Below are 21391 nucleotides of genomic sequence, written 5' to 3' on the forward strand. Positions count from 1 at the left end.
AGAACAGAAGTAATTGAGATCTATCAGTCTGGTAAAGGTTAGAAAGCCATTTCTAAAGCTTTGGGACTCCAGCGAACCACAGTGAGAGCCATTATCCACAAATGGCAAAAACATGGAACAGTGGTGAACCTTCCCAGGAGTGGCCGGCCGACCAAAATTACCCCAAGAGCGCAGAGACGACTCATCCGAGAGGTCACAAAAGACCCCAGGACAACGTCTAAAGAACTACAGGCCTCACTTGCCTCAATTAAGGTCAGTGTTCACGACTCCACCATAAGAAAGAGACTGGGCAAAAACGGCCTGCATGGCAGATTTCCAAGACGCAAACCACTGTTAAGCAAAAAGAACATTAGGGCTTGTGTCAATTTTGCTAAGAAACATCTCAATGATTGCCAAGACTTTTGGGAAAATACCTTGTGGACTGATGAGTCAAAAGTTGAACTTTTTGGAAGGCAAATGTCCCGTTACATCTGGCGTAAAAGGAACACAGCATTTCAGAAAAAGAACATCATACCAACAGTAAAATATGGTGGTGGTAGTGTGATGGTCTGGGGTTGTTTTGCTGCTTCAGGACCTGGAAGGCTTGCTGTGATAGATGGAACCATGAATTCTACTGTCTACCAAAAAATCCTGAAGGAGAATGTCCGGCCATCTGTTCGTCAACTCAAGCTGAAGCGATCTTGGGTGCTGCAACAGGACAATGACCCAAAACACACCAGCAAATCCACCTCTGAATGGCTGAAGAAAAACAAAATGAAGACTTTGGAGTGGCCTAGTCAAAGTCCTGACCTGAATCCAATTGAGATGCAATGGCATGACCTTGAAAAGGCGGTTCATGCTAGAAAACCCTCAAATAAAGCTGAATTACAACAATTTTGCAAAGATGAGTGGGCCAAAATTCTTCCAGAGCGCTGTAAAAGACTCATTGCAAGTTATCGCAAACGCTTGATTGCAGTTATTGCTGCTAAGGGTGGCCCAACCAGTTATTAGGTTCAGGGGGCAATTACTTTTTCACACAGGGCCATGTAGGTTTGGATTTTTTTTTTCTCCCTAAATAATAAAAACCACCATTTACAAACTGCATTTTGTGTTTACTTGTGTTATATTTGACTAATGGTTAAATGTGTTTGATGATCAGAAACATTTTGTGTGACAAACATGCAAAAGAATAAGAAATCAGGAAGGGGGCAAATAGTTTTTCACACCACTGTATATATATATATATATATATATATATATATATATATATATATATATACATATACACACATACATGCAGTTTTAATAACACAGAAATCAATATAAACATTAACATCATTATCATATGAGAATATGAAGTAATATATAAGAAGCAAATTTCATATAAATATAAATTATTAAACAGTAAAATCTTCTTCTGTAATTTGCTACCGTGGCAATTTGTGTGTCTGTCCAGGATTTTAAATGACCTGTAGCTCGCAAACCGTTTCATCTATACACTTGAAATGTGGTACACATATAGTACGTCACGTCTACTATCCGCTTTATGGGTGATGATCGTTTTACTCTTTTTATCTTTATTTTATTTTATTGTAGAATCAACTCCTATCTGCGCACAGCAGGGCAGCCGTGGGCGGATGCGTATGGTGTATTCACTCCATGTTATCGTGCATTGCGCTGTCAGTGGTATTTTGATAAAAGAATTTGAACAACATATAAGAAGCGTATAAATTATTAAACAGTAAAACATTAACATTTAAGAAGTAAAGTTACATTAAGTACTACTGCAGTGCCTTCGGGTATACCTCATTTTTTGTTTGCCCATTACATGCTTAAATGTATACATTTTTTGGTGTACCTACCCGAGAACACGCGACATATAACCGAGCGTGGGAGAAGCATGGATTTTAAACACGCGTTGAGTTCATCTGCTGGTCTCCCTCGTGGAATAACTGGTAATGTTTGACTAAAATGTACAGCGAGTAAAACGACATTACCTCCTATTTTTTTTTTTATGATCTCTGAGATCTTGCTTTTTTCGGTTCAAGGCTTCATAAGCTCTTTTATGTTGTATGGTGTACTTATCCCAAACCATCATCTTTGAATGTTGCAAGACTTTCGCCTTGTATGTAGATCGGGGTAATTACATTCATTGCATTCCTAGTCTGAATCACAATCTGATTGTATGGGTGGTTACCTGGCACTGTAGGGTTGCCACCCGTCCTTTAAAATACGGAATCGTGCCGCGTTTGAGAATGAAATTGCGCGTCCCGTTTTGAATCAATACTGTACGGGATTTATCCCGTATTTTTTTTATCATTTTTTTTTTAAAGCAGCGTCTCATGCAAATCATCCCACACGCATTTTATGAAGATGCCTCCTTTCCTAGTTTTGATTGGGTAATACTTGATGTCATCGTTAGTTTGATTGGTGTTTTTAACTGTCCAGTGAGGAGGGCGTGTCTTTTAAGTACAGTCTGCAAAGTGTTGGCACTGAGATGTGGCGTCAGCGCCATACTTGAAGCCCCTAACGTTGCGGTCAGCAAGTCGGCTAACATCTGCCATGTGCCGTCTTTCAGTTGCGAGAAGCAGATCATAGAATGGTTGAAACTGTTGCCCCTAACGTTGCGCCACGGCGTGTGGTTCGTTTATACCTCGTGTCTTCTCATTAAACTTTTATCTCGCGAATATGTTATTGCAATCCGCAGCGGGAGCGTTTCTATAAAGTTAATTTAAACTTACGTTTTACACCGTGCTTTGTTTCCCTTATGAACATGCTTGTATGCTTCACTCGCTCCGTTCTCAATTGTTTAATAAATTTTTTGGTCTTCGCTGTTTGCGGCTGTTCCTCCATTTCCCCCTACTTCGTTGTTTTATCTCGCGAATATGTTATTGCAATCCTTAACGGGAGCGTTTCAATAAACTGATTGAAAATAGTTTTGCATTTACCTTTTAAGTAAAAGGCGAGCTTTTAAGCCTGAGAAATCACCGCGTAAATGCAGACGTTTAATTGGACATGTGTTAATATGTATGGTTACACAGTATTAAAAGACAGTGAACAACGTCAGTTACCTTTGTTCCCGCGTTTGATAAAAGGTGAGCTTTTAAGCCTGAGAAATCACCCCGTAAATGCACACGTTTAATTGCACATGTGTTAATATGTATGCTTACACAGTATTAAAAGACAGTCAAAAATTAACGTCATTTACCTTCGTTCCCGCGTGTGACTTGTGCTGTAAATGTCTTCCTTGTTTTTAGTTCACGTGATTACGTAGGAGGCGTGATGACGCGATACGTGACTCCGCCTCCTCCATTACAGTGTATGGACAAAAAATATGTTCCAGTTATGACCATTACGCTTTGAATTTCGAAATGAAACCTGCCTAACTTTTGTAAGTAAGCTGTAAGGAATGAGCCTGCCAAATTTCAGCCTTCCACCTACACGGGAAGTTGGAGAATTAGTGATGAGTCAGTCAGTGAGTGAGTGAGTCAGTCAGTCAGTGAGGACTTTGCCTTTTATTATTATAGATTAACAAATGTTCTGCATGTAGTAAACTACGGAACAAAACATGTGAATTGGAGGGCTATGCAGTGCCAAGGAGTTGACAAAACAAATCCACAACAGCTCTGGCAAAATACTCCCTTGGTATAAAATCTTACTATGGAAATGAACATTTTGGTCTAACAAGCCCATCTCATCTCCCAAGGTCAATATCATCAAATCTTCTGTAATGGGCAACACCTGACAACAAATTTGAACTTAAGCAGGGCACAAGAATAATGAGTTAATGAGTTTAACTGTAATGTTCCCCCCTGACACCTAGAGGGCGGTGTATACAAAACTTACAGGACTACAGGACTAGTCTCACAGGGTCAGACATGATGCTTGATTATTTGACAAAGGGGAATATTACACAAGAGAAATAAAACAACAAATGGGACAAAACAATAGTCATTAAATATGTTTTAAACACATTGTTAAAGTGCAGATTCTGAATCTCCATAAGACAAAATCTAAAAGGCAAATAAAAATGGAATTTCAAAAACTGACAAAATTTAGACCCACGATGAAAGGAAACCAGATCTTAACTCTTAAATGGGTAGCATCTGCCACTGTATTAGAGTCGACCTCGCACTCAGCGGAGTACACCGAAGAACAGCATTAAGCCGAAGCCTCCAAAATAATAATTAAAACAGTCAATAAATGCATTGCATGCTTCAGAATATTAATCGAGTGCTACAGACTTATTAATAGCACATTGGACCTCACCAAGCCCAACAGCACTTTGTTTGTCCCAAGGGGGAAATTTGGCCTTTTGTAGAAACTCTAAATAAATAAATACATAAATAGGTAGAAAATAAAATAAGTAAGTAAATAAATATACAGACATACATTGGTCTGAATGCACACCAGAATAACTATATAGGAAGAAAATTAAAAAGAAAGAACTTATAGCACATTGGACCTCACCAAGCCCAACAGCACATATGTGCAAAGCAAAAGAGATAAAGTGGCAGCTGCACGACACCCACCCACTCGCAGCTAAACACAGAGCTCTGCCAGTATCTGCCCATGCAGGCCATCCACAGCGATCAACCTTGGCACATGTTATTCATTCGACTCTGTTTGGCATCTTCACTCATACTATTAGATAGCGGAACTCTGTTACCAACATGAGGATTTTCCGGTGAAATTTCAGGTAGATAGTCATGTAATTGGTCCTCCCTTTGTAGAGTTTGCCTGTTCTCCCCGTGTCTGCGTGGGTTTCCTCCAGGTGCTCCGGTTTCCTCCCACAGTCCAAAGACATGCAGGTTAGGTGCATTGGCGGTTCTAAATTGTCCCTAGTGTGTGCTTGGTGTGTGTGTGTGTGTGTGTGTGTGCACCCTGCAGTGGGCTGGCACCCTGCCCGGGGTTTGTCTCCTGCCTTGCACCCTGTGTTGGCGGGGATTGGCTCCAGCAGAACCCCGTGACCCTGTAGTTAGGATATAGCGGGTTGGATAATGGATGGATGGATGGATAGTCATGTAATTAAATAGCAGGGACATTGTCTGGCATTTTGCAATATCTATAATATAATTTTGTATTAAATTGATGCTGTATGCTTTGTAATTATTAACGGCCACAATGGTGACATTGGGGGGGTCCGGTTTGGTGGGCTCAGGATTGAGTCACTGCTTTTTGCATATGATGTTGTCCTGTTTGCTTCATCAGGCCGTGATCTTCAGCTCTCTCTGGATCGGTTCACAGCCGAGTGTGAAGCGGCTGGGATGAGAATCAGCACCTCCAAATCCGAGACCATGGTCCTCAGCCGGAAAAGGGTGGAGTGCCCTCTCAGGGTTGGTAGCGAGATCCTGCCTCAAGTGGAGGAGTTCAAGTATCTCGGGGTCTTGTTCACAAGTGAGGGAAGAATGGAGCGTGAGATCGATAGGCGGATCGGTGCGGCGTCCGCAGTAATGCGGGCGCTGCATCGGTCTGTCGTGGTGAAAAAGGAGCTGAGCCGCAAGGCGAAGCTCTCAATTTACCAATCGATCTAGGTTCCTACCATCACCTATGGTCATGAGCTATGGGTAATGACCGAAAGAACGAGATCGCGAATACAAGCAGCTGAAATGAGTTTCCTCCGCAGGGTGTCTGGGCTCTCCCTTAAAGATAGGGTGAGAAGGTCAGTCATACGGGAGGGGCTCAGAGTAGAGCCGCTGCTCCTCCGCATCGAGAGGAGTCAGATGAGGTGGCTCGGGCATCTGATCAGGATGCCTCCTGGACGCCTCCCTGGTGAGGTGTTCCAGGCACGTCTAACCGGGAGGAGGCCCTGGACACATTGGAGGGACTATGTCTCTCGACTGGCCTGGGAACGCCTTAGGATTCTCCCGGAAGAGCTAGAAGAAGTGGCCGGGGAGAGGGAAGTCTGGGCATCTCTGCTCAAGCTGCTGCCCCCGCGACCCGACCTCGGATAAGCGGGAGATAATGGATGGATGGATGGATAGTCAAGTAATTAAATAGCAGGGTCATTGTCTGGCATTTAGCAATATCTATAATATAATTTTGTATTAAATTGATGCTGTATGCTTTGTAATTATTAACGGCCACAATGGTGACATTGGACGTACATGCAACCTCCTGCCGAAGGAAATAACCCTCACCTATTCTGTTTCTCTTCTCGGTACTCAAACGTGGCACTTGGTGCCACGGCCCACCTGCCAAGTAGTTTTACCTGCCTAAGGTAAAGTCATCCCTGATGGAGGATTGCAGGAATCGTGGGGTAGAGGGGTCCTTTCATCGGATTGGCTGGCCCAGCGCTGTTTCAGCTGTGGAATGGCCAAACGGGGGATGCAGCTTGATGGCTGAGGTCTCCGGGACACTAAACAAATCCAAATCATATTATGTGATATCATCTACTGTTAAATTCTGGTCTGTAGTTGTAAAATGTTTATTTTTATACTGTACTAGCCAACCCATGGCGCAGCATACGCCGCATAATTATGTATTGATGGGTGATCACTTCCTGAACGACACAGTTGTCCAAATGGCGTGGGTTTGAGGATACGACTGTGAGTGAATGAAAAGATAGACCTCTGGAGAGAGCAACATACAAGTAGCAGAGACAAACGGGAATGACGCCATGTTGTGTGAGTTGCTGCGTCCGAGTTGGTGGGTGTGGCTCTGCGAGTTTTCATCCTATCCAATGGTCTTAGAGTTGGTGGGCGTGGCTCCGTTCTGCGTGCTTTCATGGGTGTCTTGCTTGCGCTGGCGGCGGCTTAGTGAATTATATATATAGATTGTATTGTACTGTAAATACAGAATTACTGTCCACACTGATTAAGGGTGTGATAGGTGATCACACTCGCTGAAAGGGGATCTGACAATCACAAAATCGCCAATTTTGTTCTTTATGGATCTACAAGTGCATACAGTGTGTACATTTTATATGAATGAGTACTTTTTCCTCATTAAAAAAATGATTAAAGGATGGCCTGTTTGGATAGGCACAGTGCCCAAGGCCCAACCTCGGCGATGGGTCTGACTTGTGAATCAATGAGCTCAGCAATAGGGCAAAAAAAAAATGTTTTGAAGTTTAACTAATGAAGAATACAAGCTAACCATTCAAAATTATGAAAAGGACGATCACGGAAGTGAAGTACAAAAACAGATCAACAAAATCCTGCAGCTTTGCACAGTGTGTCTGGAGTAACATGATGCCAAAATTCGTGCAGGTAAAATTAGACAACCGTTCTTTTCTAATCGAATGTCAGCTTAATTGGTTAATGTTAAGAATGGTGGACAGCAGGGGTCAGTGCTGGGGCCGCTGGCTTTTTTAATTTATATATAAACTAGCGACTTGGCGCGAGCTACGCTGCGCATTGGATGACCACAGTTGAAGGACTCCCTGTTTAAACGCGCCTGGCAGTCGTGAACTGGGTCCTTCATCGCACCGCATTTGATTTTTGCATGGGAAACAAAATTTCAAAACAAAACCCATGATTCACGAAGTGTGGGACGCAGACTAATCAGAATCGTATACATTGTGTAAATGGTTGTAAGGAAGAGGAGTGGAGACGCGTCGTTGCGGTAATGTCTGTGAGTGGCGAGTGTCAGTTTGTTGCGAGCGAGAACGGTGAGAGCGTTCACTCGGAGTTTCTTGGGAGACCGTACGTTTCTGTATATTACGGTTGTTTTTGCAATTGTAAGGACCTGTCGTCGGGTGTCTCATTGGCACGCTTTTGCCTCTTTCTTTCGCGATCACGGCGTAATGTGTCCTCTCTCTCTGTAGGAGTTTGTCTATTACGGTTGTTTTGCAATCGTAAGGACCTCTCGTCGGGTGTCTCATTGGCACGCTTTTGTCTGTTTCTTTCGCGATCACGGCGTAATCTGTCTTCTCTCTCTGTAGGGGTTTCAGTTGCCTTTCGTTGTGCGGCAGAGACGCGTCGTTGAGCTAATCTGTGTGAATGCTGAGTGTCTGTTTCTTGCGAGCGACTGGCACGCCTTTGCCTGTTTGCTTCGTGATCACGCTGTAATGTGTCCTCTCTCGCAGGAGCAGGTTCAGTTGCCTTTCGTTTCGGCATTGTTCGATAAGGTCTCCTCCGTACAGGTGCACATGGGTAGCTGAAGACGGAAAGGCATAGCGGGCTGGAAGGGAGAAAATAGAAAATCGCAGCTTGAAACACCCATCCGACTCAGACGCAGGGCTCGAAATACTCAAGTGCACATGTAGCAAAGTGTAAATGTTATTTATAATTTTTTTTTTGTTATGAACTTCCCCAAAAGAGTAGATCCCTGTAAATAGTTAATAGTATATCAACAATATAATCTGTTGTAGTACGGGCGTTAATTAGCGTCACACCTCATAACCTGCATACACCACGTTTTTGGCTCTAACACCAGAAGCGCGGTGGACGCTGTAAGGGTAGGTTGTGGTTTCTGTTTCTTTCATGATTTTTTTATTTCATTTACTTTGTGTTAATAATTTATAATCGATTTCATTTATTATTTAATAGGCAGAGGGGAGAAGACGTTAATGTGACGCTCTGTCTATTTTCTTTACTTTTGTTTTGAAAAGGTATGCTATATATATATATATATATATATATATATATATATATATATATATATATATACAGTATTTTCTTTAATTTTCACTTGTTGAGAATATATAATTAGGATATTTTTTTGTATAAAGTCTATGTGTATTGTAAATAGTTCTCTTTGGAAAATTGGATTGATTTTTTTTTTGTAAATAGTTTTTATATGTAATGTGTTTGTATAAATAAAAACGCGAGAAGCGCGGTGGACGCGGTAGGGGCAGAGGGCAGAAGACGTTAATGTGACGCTCTGTCTATTTCTTTACTTTTCTTTTGAAAAGATTTTCGGGAACAGGAAAAATAAAAGTAAAGGGGAAAGAACGGAGGGGGGTAAGCAGGAATTCTGAGAGGGGAAAGACTGGGGCTTTTCTACGGGGTGGCTATACAGCCAACAGGAACCCGGACCCGGACACGGACACGGACACCGCGCTGGGCTTTTATTATATAGATGATTTGGATAGGAATATAAGTAACAAGCTGGTTAAGTTTGCTGATGATACCAAGATAGGTGATGTCACAAATATGCACATTTGAGGCAGTTAAATGGACAAAAAGAAGGTAATTCCACACCAGGCCAGGGGGTGGCGTGGTGCACTAAACCTTCCTCTTTTATCTCTGCGGACCGGAGACGGGAAATTCTGCCTGATTCAGGCCTGATGACGTAACTTTCAGGTCTGGCCCCAAGAACATCACTTCCAGTTCTAGCCGCCGAGGATGTCACTTCTGGTTACGGGCCTCAATAACATCACTTCCACATGCCTGCCTTAAATACAAGACAACTTCCTCAGTAACTTCAGTTCTGTTTTGGATTCAACTCTGTACACATCTGAGCTGATCTGTATTTCTGCCTTTTTGCAGCCAGGCTTCAAGTATACAAGTGGCTGCCCCAAACCTTTCTTTGTGTGTCAAGACTGGTCATTTTCACAGTGGATTAGCAGATCATTTGGAATATGTTATATCATCACAGAAGGACTTGGACAACACAAAGGCTTCGGCAGATTGGTGGCAGATGAAAATGAATGTCAGTAAATGGAAAGTATTACACATAAAAAGTAAAAATATGAGGTGTGAATACACAATGGCCGGTCGGAAAATCGAGAATCCACCTTATGAGAAGGACTTAGGAGTCATAGTGGACTCGACACTATCAACTGCCAGACAGTGTTCAGAAGCCATTAAGATGGCTAACAGAATGTCAGGTTATATAGCGCCTTGATGTGTGGAGTGCAAGTTCAAGGAGGTTCTGCTCAAGCTTTATAACACATTGGTGAGTCCTCATCTGGAGTCCTGGGTGCAGTTTTGGTCTCCAGGCTACAAAAATGACATAGCAGCACTAGAGAAGGTCCAGAGAAGAGCGACTAGGCTGAGTCCAGGGCTACAGGGGATGAGTTATGAGGACAGATTAAAAGAGCTGAGCTTTAAGGAGAGGAAGAGGAGACCTGACTGAAGTGTTTAAAATTATGAAGGGAATTAGTGCAGTGGATCAAGATGATTATTTTAAAATGTGTTCATCAAGATCATGGGGACAGAGTTGGAAACTTGTTAAAGGCAAATTTCACAGAAACACTAGGAAGTTTTTCTTCACACAAAGAACGATAGACGCTTGGAATAAGTGACCAAGTAGTGTGGGAGACAGTAAGACGTTGGTAACTTTCAAAACTCGACTTGATGTTTTTTGGAAGAAATAAGTGGACTGGACTAGTGAGCTTTGTTGGGCTGAATGGCCTGTTCTCGTCCAGATTGTTGTAATATTCTAATGCTTTGTCTTCGAACAAGATCTTTTAAAAATAAATTCAAATAACATTTTAATAGCAATGGCTCTGTTGGTCTGGCACTCTGCATTGGTCACACACTGGACCTTACTCTTATTCTATGTTAATTAGTGTTGTCTTATTCTAATTCTTACTTTGTCTTTTATTCCTCTTTACTTCATTATGTAAAGTACTTTGAGCTACATTATTTGTATGAAAATATGCTATATAAATAAATTTTGTTGTTGTTGTTGTTGAATAATGTATATACTAAATTGGAGCCTTTACAATTTGCTAATCGTGTTGTTTTAAATCTCAAATTTGATTTTAAATCAATTAATCATCCAGCCCTATTAAATCCCATTAGCACATTGTTCTATTCTAACAATATTCTTAATATTAATATTAATATTAATAAAATTAATATTCATTTGCTTTGCCACTTTATATTCTGTCATTATTATTTTAACACTGGTTAGACTACCTCTTCGTAGTTTAATTCGGTTTATTAGAAGCCATAACCTCATTACTTACCTATGGGTTCTCCAGCAAAGACCTCCTCTGTCTCAAGAGGGTCACTCACCCCCTCAGCGTTAACAGCCCGGATCCGAAACTGGTAGGCCCGGCCTTCTTCTACCTTGTTATTAGTGAAGCAAGTGGTGGTGTGGTCCACTTCCCCAACTTTGATCCATGATTTTTTGCCGACCAGCCGTCGCTCAATGATGAAGTTGGTGATCTGTTTGCCCCCGTTGTCTCGAGGGGCCTTCCATTTCATCTTAATGCACTTGCCTGTCCGCTCGAGAAACTCAACCTTCCCTTGCGGTGGCTTTGGCTTGTCTGGAAAGAAACAAGTTTATGGTTACCCTAAGGTTACTGTCTCACAAGATTGGCCATGCAAATAGTACTTTATAGAACTTTTATTTGTCCCCAGGGGCAAATCTGGCAAACAAAACTTAGGAATCGTACCCTCGTAAGGTACAAACCTAGGAGCGCTGAAATCAACAGGTAGAGGGGCCCTTTCATCAGACTGGCTGGCTCAGCATTGACTCAGTTGTGGAATGGCCAGTAGGGGGATGCAGCTTGATGACCGAGGTCTCCAGGACTCTGAACTAATCTGAATTGTATTATGGGATATCTACTTGCATTTGTTGTATTAGTGAATTGTATTGAGGAATACTTGTTTCCTGATCGGTATATTGTATTGTATTTACCCTCCTTTTTTTGACATGCACTGCACACCCCAGCCTACCTGGAAAAGGGTCTCTCTTTGAAGGCCTTTCCCAATATTTCTTCCATGTTTTCTTTTTTCCCTACAAGAGTTTGGTTTTTTTTTTTTGTCTTGTGAAAGGGAGCGTCCCGGACACAGGCAGGCAGACACATTTAAAGCCATCACCACATATTTATTATACACTAATATATACAAGTCTTAAGTGCACCACACCAACAAACACCCACCGTCTCCCAAAGTCCTGGCTCCTTCACTGGCCGTCTCTCTTTCCTTCACACAACACACTCAGGGCCCTGTCAAAAGACAGGGCCGATTGCGGCACTCCTTGCATGATTTTGGGCTGTGCAAAAATAAATTGTATTGTATTGGACAAACCTGAGCATCACAGGTATGGAATTCTGGACTCAGTGTGAACCACACGAGTTGGTGGCAGCTTGAAGAGTGTGAGAGAAATGTTCATGGCTGACCTTTTCAGTGAAATTATATAATCTACTATTATAGGGTTATGACACGCTGAAGGTGCAAAAGGTCTGCATGACCCGGATTTTTCAGTCCAACTCCTGACCGCGCTCATCAAAGTTTCATCCTGCTTCCAGCAGCTCCCAACAAAATTCTATCCCGTTTCTACTCACAAAAGGGTTCCATTCCACTCCAGGATTAATGAGATAGAGAGAGAGATAGATAGATAGAAACTTTATTAATCCCAAGGGGAAATTCACATACTCCAGTAGCAGCATATTGATACAAAAAAAAATATTAAAGAGTAATAAAAATTCAGGTAAAAACAGACAATAACTTTGTATAATGTTAACGTTTACCCTCCCGGGTGGAATTAAAGAGTCGCATAGTTTGGGGGAGGAACGATCTCCTCAGTCTGTCAGTGGAGCAGGACGGTGACAGCAGTCTGTCACTGAAGCTGCTCCTCTGTCTGGAGATGATCCTATTCAGTGGATGCAGTGGATTCTCCATGATTGACAGGAGTCTGCTCAGCGCCCATCGCTCTGCCACGGATGTCAAACTGTCCAGCTCCGTGCCTACAATAGAGCCTGCCTTCCTCACCAGTTTGTCCAGGCATGAGGCGTTCTTCTTCTTAATGCTGACTCCCCAGCACACCACCATGTAGAAGTGGGCGTTCGGCACAACCGTCTGATAGAACATCTGCAGCATCTTATTGCAGATGTTGAAGGACGCCAGCCTTCTGAGGAAGTATAGTCAGCTCTGTCCTTTCTTACACAGAGCATCAGTATTGGCAGCCCAGTCCAATTTATCATCCAGCTGCACTCCCAGGTATTTATAGGTCTGAACCATCTGCACACAGTCACCTCTGATGATCACAGGGTCCATGACGTGTCTGGGCCTCCTAAAGTCCACCACCAGCTCTTTGGTTTTGTTGGTGTTCAGGTGTAGGTGGTTTGAGTCGCACCATTTAACAAAGTCCATGATGAGGTCCCTATACTCCTCCTCCTGCCCACTCCTGATGCAGCCCATTGTGTCATTTGTGTGGTATATCTTGAAGCACGGTGAAATACACAATCCAATATCACAGTCGAGACAATAGTAGCGTGATTCCTTACAGATTTTCTTTCCAGTCTGATCAGCTGTTGAACAGCACACTGCACTTGTGTGACTGTCATGAGCGTCACGTTCAGATTCATTACAATCCCTTTTGATTTTACTGTCCGTTTCAGTTTCACTGCCTGAAGACAGATTCACATCATCATGGCTGTTTGTATCACTGTCAAGGGTGTGCAACACCTGAGCTGCTGAAAAACGTTTCTTACGAGATGCCATTATGAGGCTAGGAGAAGACGTGTCTGCACCGGTGCCCGGGTAACACTCGGGCCTGACGCTAACACAGCAACGCTTGGCACTTATGCTGCTGGAATTTTTATAGCCCGAGTGACGCTCGGGTCGAACACTAAGGAGGTTAATAAAAAAAGAAAAACAATTTAACTTTTTTAGCTTTTTCTGGGGGTAAACAAAACGCTCATGAGGTACAAAATAATCCTGAATGCTGGCCCAATTTCTGTAAATAGCATCCAGACATACAAAATGACGTCATTCCTACAAACAAATGCACAAAACTGACACCCACGAAAGAAACGAATCTTAGAAATTGACAGCAGATAATACCCATAAAAATACATTAGAAGACAAAATCGCAGTCGATGCGAGCTTACCAACAACATTGAGGTGCAGGTTGGCGATGGCGGTGCCGCAGTCGCTCTTCAGACGCAGCATGACGGCGCCGCTGTCCTCCCGCACACACTTGTGGAGAATCAGGACGGTGCTCTCTGAATCCTTCTCCAGTTTGGTGCGCTCGTCATCCATCATCTCGATGCCATCTTTGTACCAGGTGGCTTTGGGCATTGGCTTGCCCTTAAAAGGGATTTTAATGGTGGCAGTGTGTCCAGCCTTCACAGTCACTGGGTGGGCACCCAGAAGTTCCAACACATTAGGGTCAATCACGGGAGGATCTGAAAACAAGAGGGGTTAATTAAAAAAAAAATGTATAATTTATCCATCCATCCATCCATTTTCCAACCTGCTATATCCTAACGTAGGGTCCTGGGGGTCTGCTGGAGCCAATCCCAGCCAACACAGGGCGCAAGGCAGGAACAAATCACAGGCAGGGTGCCAGCCCACCGCAGGGCACACACATACACACACACCAAGCACACACTAGGGACAATTTAGTTTCGCCAATGCACCTCAGCTGCATGTCTTTGGACTGTGGGAGGAAACCCACACAGACACGGGGAGAACATGCAAACTCCACGCAGGGAGGACCCGGGAAGCGAACCCAGGTCTCCTTACTGCGAGGAAGCAACGCTACACACCGTGCCACCCTTTGGATTATGTAACATGCTGTAATTACAAAAGAACTTATTCCAACCAGGGAGCTAGCGCCCCCTGCTGGATTCACTCTGACAGTTAGCATTGAGGTTTTTCAGCCAATAAATTATTCAGCAGACAGTCAGTCAGTCGTTATCCAACCCACAATATCCTAACACAGGGTCACGGGGGTCTGCTGGAGCCAATCCCAGCCAACACAGGGCACAAGGCAGGAACAAATCCCGGGCAGGGTGCCAGCCCACCGCAGGTCACACACACATACAGCAAGCACTCACACATGGGACAATTTAGGATCACCAATCCACCTAACCTGCATGTCTTTGGATTGTGGGAGGAAATCCATGCAGACATGGAGAGAACATGCAAACTCCACGCAGGGGGGACCTGGGAAGCGAACCCAGGTGTCCTTACTGGGAGGCAGCAGCGCTACCACTGCTTATACATTATACATTTATAAATCATCATTTATTGTGTAGATTGAAAGAACATCGTGTGGGATATCTTTTATTCTGGAAAGTACCAATCAGAGAATGCGGAATGCGTTTGAAATGGTGTGTTATGGGAAAATAATGAGAATATGTTGGAAGGAGAAGGTGAGCAGCATAAAGACTGTTTAGATTTGAAAAGAGATATTATCACTATTGTCATGATTAAAACAAGGAGACTGCTATTGCTTGTGCATAAATGGAGAATGAGAGACAACTGGCTGATAAAGACACTGATGCTTGCTGGGGTTGAAGGGGTGAGAAAAGGAGGAGGGCAGAGAAGGTAAATGGATGATATCTAGTGTTTGGCCCAGGCCGGGACGCCCCTCTGGCACTGAATCCGGGGAAGCGGTCATGGGAGGCCACTTACTTCCCCCTGAACACTTGGTGGCAGCCCCCCCTGGGTTGCATCGGTGCCACAATTGTTTTACACCAGAGCTCATCCTTGTTGGACTCCGTGGCCACCACCAGGGGGAGCTGCATGGCTTCCTGGGTGGGAACGCAGCCACACCCGGAAGTGCAGCCTGAATTTGGTCAATTATCACCTGGAGCACTTCCGGGTGGGCTATAAGAAAGAGCCAGCAGCCACTACTCGTAGCGAGAGTCGGGAGGAGGAGGACAACGTGTGCCAGAGAGGAGTGGTGGAGAAGAAGAGAGAAGTTTGCTTTTTGCCTTGGTGTTTGGGTTTGTGCTTTTGCGGGACTGTGTTGGGGCTGGGGGACATGGGGAAGACGTGGTCACCAGCTGAACAAAAATAAACCTGTATTTTATTTTTACATGTGCCTCTGTGTCTATCTTTGTCTATCCAATATAGCGCCTTTATCACACTAGGAATACACCGGCTTGGGCATTCAGGAAAGCAAAGGAGTACGGGCAAGAAAGGAGGCTCCCACTGTTGGCCTCAACGGCCCATAGACCTATGGGGTGCAAAAAGAGAGGACATCAGGACAACTGGAGCAAAGGACCAATCCTGATCTTACAGTGCACTCCGTAATGTTTGGGACAAAGACCCGTTTTTTCCTTGATTTCCCCCTTCAGCTGCACAGTTTAAAATGATAAATCAACAATTGAGACATTGTGATTAAAATGCACATTGCAGACATTCATTTAAGGGGATCTGCAGACATTTCTGTCTCACGACACTTTTTCTAAAACGGTCCTTCCGATTTCAGGGCACCATAATGTTTAAACACAGCAATGGCAGGTCTATTAACTCTTTCACAGCTGATGTCGACTTTTGTCAAATGGAGGAGTTGACAATGGTAATCGACTGTAAACTGTGACAAAACCAACTGTTATGTTTTAGCTGGACTCTCGTTGCTAGAAGGAAAGTTAGTTTCATTGGTTTGACCGAGATTTCCTGCGCTTGCGTGAGTAGCAAGGTGCAAACAACAGCAAAAATGGCACTGACATTTACCAAGAGATCAAAGTGAATGCATAAAGCAAAACTACTGCATGGACGATGTTTGGCTTATTATCTCTGTACTGGACTATGACTGGTCGGACAATGATTTTGATACAAGTCATCGAAAATGAATGTGAGGTTCCAACTTCAGTTGACTGGTCCCCATGGCGCTGAACGGGTTCATGTAGCTGATACGCCAATGGCAATGTTCACCAGGGAGGTGTGCCACTTAACAGTGATAAGAGGTAGAAACCGTGATCGCTGCTGCTGCTGCCTCAGCCACGTGAAGACAGCTTGGCAGCAAGTCTGCCGCACATTCTTGTCAAATTGGCTAACAACAGCATGCAGCAACAGACGTTTTATGTTGATTTCTTTGTGAAGCCATTGCTTTACAGAAACTGTTTTTTGGAAAAAATATTCAGCCCTCAAAGAGTTAAAGTCGTCATTTTTAGTTCTTTGTCGTGTATCCCTTGTGTGCAATGACTGCTTGAAGACTGCGATTCACAGACATCATCAGGTGGTGCTCTGCCAAGCCTCTAATGCAGCCATCTTCAGCTCTGCTTGTTTCTGGGGGCTTGACCCTTTCAGTTTTCTCTTCAGCATGTGGAAGGCCTGCTTAATTGGATTGAAATCGGGTGACTGGATTGGCCATTCAAGGATTTTATCCAAACTCCTGTGTTGCCTCATCAGTATATTTGGATCATTAAATTGTTGTAGGATGAAGAGTTTGGATGTATTCACTGGATCTTGAGCAGATCAGTTCTTTCTACACACCCCTGAATTCATTGTGCAACTACCATCAGCAATTCCATCATCAGTGAAGAGAAGTGTGCCAGTCAGGACCTGTTGCAGCCATACATGCACCTAGTTTAACAGATGAGGTGGTCAGCTTTGGATGCTGGGCAGTTCCTTGTCATCTCCACACTTTGCTCTTGCTGTCACTCTGATCAGGCCCTTCTTTGTCTCGTCTGTCCACAAGACCTTTTTCCAGAATTCTGCAGACACTTTTAAGTCAAAAACTAATCTGGCCATCCTGTTTTTGTGGCTAACAACAGTAGTGGTGTTCATCTTGCAATGTGGCCTCTATACATTTGTTCATGAAGTCTTCTCATGATAGTCGTCTCTGACACACACACACACACACCGGACCCCTGAAGACTGTTTCTGGTCTGTCAGACAGGCATTTGGGGCTTTTTCTTTATCATAGTGAGGATTCTAATGTCCTCAGCAGTGGAGGTCTTCTTTGGCCTACCACTCACTTTGTGATTACGGAGCCCACCAGTGTGTTCTTTCTTCTTGATGATATTCCAGACAGTTCATGTCAGTCATCCTAATTTGTTACTGATGTTGCCAATAGTTTGATTCTTATTTTTCGGCATCATAATGGCTTCTTTGACTTTTATGGCACAGCTCAACTCCTCATGTTGAACAATGGCAGCTACAGACTCCAAAGGGTAGAAGAAAGCCAAGGTATCTTATGAAGCCATTAAACACACTTGAGGAATCACAAACAACTCTGACTATAAACATTAGGGTGCCCTGAAATGGGGGGAACCGTGTAGAAAAAGTGTTGTCAATTCTATGTGGCGGAACCAAAATGTCTGCAAATCCCCTTAAATTAAAGTTTGCAATGTGCACTTTAATCACGATGTCTGAATTGTTAGATTTATAATTTTAAATATATTTTATCATTTTTAAATATGACAAAAGAATTTCCCTCGGGATAAATAAAGTTCTTATCTTATCTTATCTTATCTTATCGTAGCAGAGGGGGAAATCAAGGAACAAAGTGTCTTTGTCTCAAACATTACAGCGGGTACTGTATATAATCACTATCTGTGAAATGTGAATTTCCCCTTGGGATTAATAAAGTATCTATTGTGGCAGGTGGCCGGGTGCGGCCCTCAATCAGCCGCCTATTTAAGGAGCCGCCGCCCTGCAATCAAGGCTGGAGTCGGGTGAGGAGGTAGACGAGGTCTGAGGAGGCGGCAGGAGGAGCCCTGTGTGTGTTGTGGAAAGGAAGAAGAAAGTGGCTGGTGAAAGCCTGGACTTTGAGGGACTGTGGGGATTTGGTGAGGTGCACGTAAGGACTTGTATAAAATAGTGAATATTGTAAATAAACGTGTGGTGATGGACTGCAACGTGTCTGCCTGTCTGTGTCCGGGCTGTACCCTTCTACAGTGGCGTAGTCGGCAGGATGCTGCACCTGGCACAAGGTGCGGACCTGCATATAGTGAATTGTCTGTGGAAGGCCCGGCACAGCAGGCGAACTCACCCACGTGCCGCAGGGGCGGCGTGCACCGAACCCCGCAGAGAAATGTGGAGTCGCAGACCATGAGCGGTCTGCTTTCAGACTTTGTATTTCAGGGGCAGCTTGGGAGCGCGGTGGCAGCTAGGAGAGCTGCCTGGAAGGAGATGCTGCAGCCGCAGCAGCCGCGGAGCTGCCCAGAACCTCGCCCTCGAGTGTGGAATGAGGGTGAGGAGGCCGCAGACCGAAGGTCCCTCCTCGTAGCAGGCACGGGATTGGGCAGCGTGTCCTGTCCTCCCGCCAACGATTGGTCAGAGGCGGGAGCAGGGAATGTCCGTCTCGTGCCGAGAAGAAACCCGAGTGGGCAGCAAGGAAGTGTCCACAGAGAGCAGTCGGTGAGTGGAACTACTCGCGAGGTAAGCCCACCGCCGTCTGCTTCTCTCTCCTTGGCGGCGATATTGCAGGAGCTGAAAAAACAACTGCGCCTTGTGCTGTCGCCGCCGGCCGAGCGATGTGCCCTCCGGGCGGAGATGCTGGACTCGGGAGGGATGGCAGTGGTGTCGGATCGAGAGCCGCAGGCAGAAGAGGATCTGCGCACTGCAGGAGCTCCTGGACGGAGAGGCACAGCGGGGAAGGTAAGGGAGACAGACCCCGTTAAGCTCCGGACGCCAGCGAGGCTGGGTCTGCCCTCTTACAATGGGCAGATCCGAACCGCTGTGGCGTCACAAAGTAAACGGAGGAAGCGGCTTGGGGAAGCCAGTTCCTCCGATAAGCGAGGACATGCTGCTGGGTGCGCGTGTCCCGCAAAGGGCCGTCCTCTGCGGAGGCAGAGGAGAATCCCGCAGCTGGAGAGGTCGAAACGGAGAGTAATCCCACTGGTGATTCCGTGGCGGGGAGCACGGACTGCTCGGGCTGGGAAGCCGAGAAAGGGAGCATCGGGGCGCCGATCGGGGCCGAGAGCGTTGGCCCAGCTGAGGACGAGCCGAGGGGCTGCGTCAGGGCAACGCCTCCGCCCTTGTTTTTCTTTTGGATTTGCAGGATCGGGCCCTAGGCTACAATGTGTTGGCTTGCCGCCGAGGGGTTCCCGTCCTCCCGGAATGGTTCGCTGGTCCCAGGAGGTCTCAGCTAGCGGGGGGAGTCATGTGGCAGGTGGCCGGGTGCGGCCCTCAATCAGCCGCCTATTTAAGGAGCCGCCGCCCTGCAATCAAGGCTGGAGTCGGGTGAGGAGGTAGACGAGGTCTGAGGAGGCGGCAGGAGGAGCCCTGTGTGTGTTGTGGAAAGGAAGAAGAAAGTGGCTGGTGAAAGCCTGGACTTTGAGGGACTGTGGGGATTTGGTGAGGTGCACGTAAGGACTTGTATAAAATAGTGAATATTGTAAATAAACGTGTGGTGATGGACTGCAACGTGTCTGCCTGTCTGTGTCCGGGCTGTACCCTTCTACACTATCTATCTATCTATCTAATCTATCTATCTATCTATCTATCTATCTATCTATCTATCTATCTATCTATCTATCTATCTATCTATCTATCTATCTATCTATCTATCTTGTTATGTCCAGATTCCGCAGTACCTCTGATTATAACACTTACTGGTCAGTGAGCCTTCAGCCCATCTTATCTTCCACCTACAAACTCAGAGGTTGAGTTGCACTGCCCTTCTATTTGAACCCATGAGTTACAATCATATGAAAATTATTGGAACCCCAATTAATTCTTTGGGTTTTTGTTTCTCATTCGCTGAACTTTCAAAGTAGCAACTTCCTTTTAATACCTGACATGCCTTATGGAGACAGTAGTATTTCAGCAGTGACATTACGTTTATTGGATTAACAGAAAATATGCAATATGCATCATAACAAAATTAGACAGGTGCATAAATTTGGGCACCCCAACAGAGATATGACATCAATACTTAGTGGAGCCTCCTTTTGTAAATCTAACAGCCTCTAGACGCTGTCCTCTTATAGCCTTTGATAAGTGTCTGGATTCTGGATGGACGTATTGTTGACCATTCTTCATACAAAATCTCTCCAGTTCAGTTAAAGTTGATGACTGCCGAGCATGGACAGCCTGCTTCAAATCATCCCATAGGTTTTCGATGATATTCAAGTCAGGGGACTGTGACGGCCATTCCAGAATATTGTACTTCTCCCTCTGCATGAATGCCTTTGTAGATTTTGAACTGTGTTTTGGGTCATTGTCTTGTTGGAATATCCAACCCCTGCGTAACTTCAACTTTGTGACTGATGCTTGAACATTATCCTGAAGAATTTGTTGATATTGGGTTGAATTCAAACGACCCTCAACTTTAACAAGGGCCCCAAGTCCCTGAACTAGCCACACAGCCCCACAGCAGGAGTTTTTCCTTGTCTTCTTAGAGAGTCAAGGCTGGGGGGCTGTCAAGAGGCAGGGCCTGTTAAAGCCCATTGCGGAACTTCCTGTGTGATTTTGGGCTATACAGAAATAAACTGTATTGTATTGTATTATATGATGGACCCTCCAGCAAATTTGACAGTAGGTAGCAGGTGTTTTTCTTGGAATGCGGTGTTCTTCTTCCACCATGCTTTTTGTTATGACCAAATAACTCAATGTTTGTCTCATCAGTCCAAAGCACTTTGTTCCAAAATGAATCTGGCTTGTCTAAATGAGCATTTGCATACAACAAGCGACTCTGTTTGTGGTGTGAGTGCAGAAAGGGCTTCTTTCTCATCACCCTGCCATACAGATGTTCTTTGAGCAAATTTCACTGAATTGTAGAACGATGTACAGATACACCTTCTGCAGCAAGATGTTCTTGCAGGTCTTTGGAGGTGATCTGTGGGTTGTCTGTCACCATTCTCACAATCCTGCTCATATGCCGC

The 21391-nt window shown here is 44.6% G+C and overlaps 1 protein-coding gene across 2 annotated transcripts in view; it reads right to left on the reverse strand.

Annotated features, from left to right (window-relative positions):
• The window catches only part of LOC114645641 (immunoglobulin superfamily member 22-like), a 207265-nt gene that overhangs the window by 65066 nt on the left and 120808 nt on the right, over positions 1-21391 (reverse strand). For both annotated transcript variants that reach the window (XM_051923400.1, XM_051923399.1), the window contains exons 14-15: positions 13715-14011; positions 10841-11143 (exon numbers count right to left, since the gene is read on the reverse strand). In XM_051923400.1, coding sequence (XP_051779360.1) covers positions 10841-11143; positions 13715-14011 — 600 coding nt within the window. The remainder of the gene's footprint in view (positions 1-10840; positions 11144-13714; positions 14012-21391) is intronic.

Source organism: Erpetoichthys calabaricus, chromosome 2 (genome assembly GCF_900747795.2).
Source record: "Erpetoichthys calabaricus chromosome 2, fErpCal1.3, whole genome shotgun sequence".
Classification (NCBI taxonomy): Eukaryota; Metazoa; Chordata; class Cladistia; order Polypteriformes; family Polypteridae; genus Erpetoichthys; species Erpetoichthys calabaricus.